Source organism: Ursus maritimus, unplaced genomic scaffold (assembly GCF_017311325.1).
Source record: "Ursus maritimus isolate PB19 unplaced genomic scaffold, ASM1731132v1 scaffold_24, whole genome shotgun sequence".
NCBI classification, from domain to species: Eukaryota; Metazoa; Chordata; class Mammalia; order Carnivora; family Ursidae; genus Ursus; species Ursus maritimus.
This window is the reverse complement of record NW_024424897.1, coordinates 30,602,312-30,605,097: the sequence shown is the minus strand read 5'-3', so window position 1 is coordinate 30,605,097 and position 2,786 is coordinate 30,602,312. Positions and strand designations below refer to the sequence as shown.

Genomic DNA, 2,786 nt, shown 5'->3' with positions numbered 1-2,786 from the left:
CTCTGATCAAGGCTTCTGAAGCTTCATGATGTCCTAGGAGGTCCATCCAGTTAGAAAAACAAAGAGGAGCCTTTCTCCCGATGCTAAGAGCATCTCAAGAGCTCCCACTTACACCATTTCAGCCCCGGATGATGGCAAGAATAACGGCAAGAAATACCATTCCCAGTAGCATCAGACTATCCCAAATCCATTAGGGACACGGCTCTGTAACAAACTGAATCCCCACCTTTTAGGGAAAAATATTACTTTTTACAAATTACTATTTTTTAAAAACTGAGGCATCATCACATATCCAAAATCACACATGCACATGCAGACGTTTTGATGAACGCACACACCCATGGAACAAACACCCCAATGAAGATTTGGAGCATACACAGCCTAGAAAGTTTGTTGGCATCCCTTTCCAGCTCATTCCCCTCTCTCCTCCAGAGGTAACTTCTCTTCTAATTTCCTGCTTTGTACTTTGGTTTTGCCTGTGAAAAGTCACCTCCTGTCAGGTTCAGGTGGTTGTCAACCAGGGACGTCTGGAGCAGTCTGTGCGTGTCACACTGGGGTGGGTATACTGGCATCTGTGGGGTACAGACGCTCACACCTTACAATGCACAGGACAGCTCCCACAGCAAAGAATTATGCGGCTTAAAATGTCAATAGCCCTGAGATTGAGAAATCCTGTGTCAGAGTCAACCCCACCAACGTGATGTCGGAAGCCACAGCCCAGATGCCTGCATCACAAACAGCTTCTGTGCTCCCACAGAGGACACTCTGGTTAGGAAACCATGAACCTGAGCAGCAGGACCTAATGGTGACCTTGTTCCAACACCAACGCGAGCAACAGACCGGAATTTCACCCCAAATGCTCATGCTAGTGCTGGTGACAAGTGACCAACAGACTGGGGTGGAATCCTGACCAGGCCACTCATGCTGTGCGTTACAGGGCCAATCCCATTCCCTCTCAAGACTTTAAAATGTAGGGGCGCCTGGGTGGCTCAGTCAGTTAGGCGTTGAAATCTTGATTTTGGCTCAGGTCATGATCTCAGGGCTGTGAGATCGAGCCCTGCCTTGGGCTTGCGCTGGGCATGGAGCCTGCTTAAGATACTCTCTCTCTCTCTCTGCCCTCCCTTCTAAAAAAAAAAAAAAAAAAGGTCTTCAACTGTAAAATGTTGAGTCTTTTGGTGTAAGAATCAAATAAGAGAATTCAGTCAGGCCAGCAGCAGTCCATGGTAGGAGCTCTATAAATGAGCTCTCGTCCCCAAATTTCTTGGACACTCCTGGGACAAACACTTCCTGTGTTGACATCTCTAAGGACCCAGAAAATTCTGTTTCTGTTTTCTGATCTGGACCACACAGCCCAAAGTCCCAGGGAAGGATGGAGAAAAGGAGTAAAGGAGTATCTGAGGATTCTGTGCTTACCAACAGGGGAGATCCACGAGTCACCCAAAGCGACACCGGCAAAGTTGCACCGGATGGTCCCTTGCTGAACGGCCTGAAAGAAGAGCCAAGAAACATTCTTACCAAGGGAACCCACAGACCTCTGTCCTTTCTTCAGCAGGAGGGAGCCAAGCCTTTACGCACCACCTTTCCCGAGCACAGAAAACTTCTGCCCAGCCTTTCTAAGACTCCCTGGGTATCCGAAGACATAAGAGACCCAGTAGACAGCGAGAGTAACTCTTTCCTGCTGCCATTTGCAAAATGAGGAAGAACTGCTCGAGTCTCTCTCGACTGTTTTCACGAGAGTGTTGGAAGGATGTGCGTGGGGTGTGGTGCAGCCCCAGCTTCTTTCCGAGGGTCACTGGCACTCTTTCCCCTGAGGTCTGGGATTCCTCACAAGGTGCTGGGGGGGTGGGGGGGGGACCTGGGTACAATGGTCACTGTCCACACGGCAGTCGCTGAAGGGGTGGCAGGCCTCCCCGGGAGGTCCTTGAGGGAGGAATGGATGCCTCAGGACTATACTAGCATTTGTATAAAAATGAGAAAAAAGAATATATAGTGGACCCTTGAACACAGGTTGGAACTGCACGGGTCCACTTTTACATGGATTTTTTCCAACAAATACAATACAGCTATGTAAATGTATTTCTCTTCCTTATGTTTTTCTTTTTCTTTTTTTTTTTTAAAGATTTTATTTATTTATTTGACAGAGATAGAGACAGCCAGCGAGAGAGGGAACACAAGCAGGGGGAGTGGGAGAGGAAGAAGCAGGCTCATAGCAGAGGAGCCTGATGTGGGGCTCGATCCCATAACGCCGGGATCACACCCTGAGCCGAAGGCAGACGCTTAACCGCTGTGCCACCCAGGCGCCCCTCCTTATGTTTTTCTTAATGGCACTTTCTTTTCTAGCTTACTTTACTGTAAGAATACAGTATATAATACATGTAACTACGAAATATGTGAATTGACTTTATTTTTCATTAAGGCTTCAGGTCAACAGTAGGCTATCAGTAGTTAAGTTTTGGGAGGGTCAAAAGTTATATTTGGATTTTCCATAGCACAACTTAGAAAGAGAAAGTGAATCACTGTGTCACATACCTGAAACTAATGTAACATTGTGTGCCGACTGTCCTCAAACAAAAAAGATGTATGTGGGGGCGCCTGGGTGGCTCAGGTGGTTAAACGTCTGACTTTGGCTCGGGTCATGATCTCAGGGTCCTGGGGTTGAGCCCTGCATCGGGCTCTGCACTCACTGGGGAGTCTGCTTCTCCCTCCGCCTCTGCCCTTCCCCCGGCTCCTGCTCTGTCTCTCTCTCTTTCAAATAATCAAAATCTTAAAAAAAAAAAAAAAAAAAA

At 47.6% G+C, this 2,786-nt stretch overlaps 1 protein-coding gene across 2 annotated transcripts in view; it reads right to left on the bottom strand.

Moving 5' to 3' along the window:
* SCPEP1 (serine carboxypeptidase 1) overlaps nucleotides 1-2,786 on the bottom strand; it is a 33,915-nt gene that overhangs the window by 12,847 nt on the left and 18,282 nt on the right. For both annotated transcript variants that reach the window (XM_040640875.1, XM_008695616.2), the window contains exon 6: nucleotides 1,414-1,486. In XM_040640875.1, coding sequence (XP_040496809.1) covers nucleotides 1,414-1,486 — 73 coding nt within the window. The remainder of the gene's footprint in view (nucleotides 1-1,413; nucleotides 1,487-2,786) is intronic.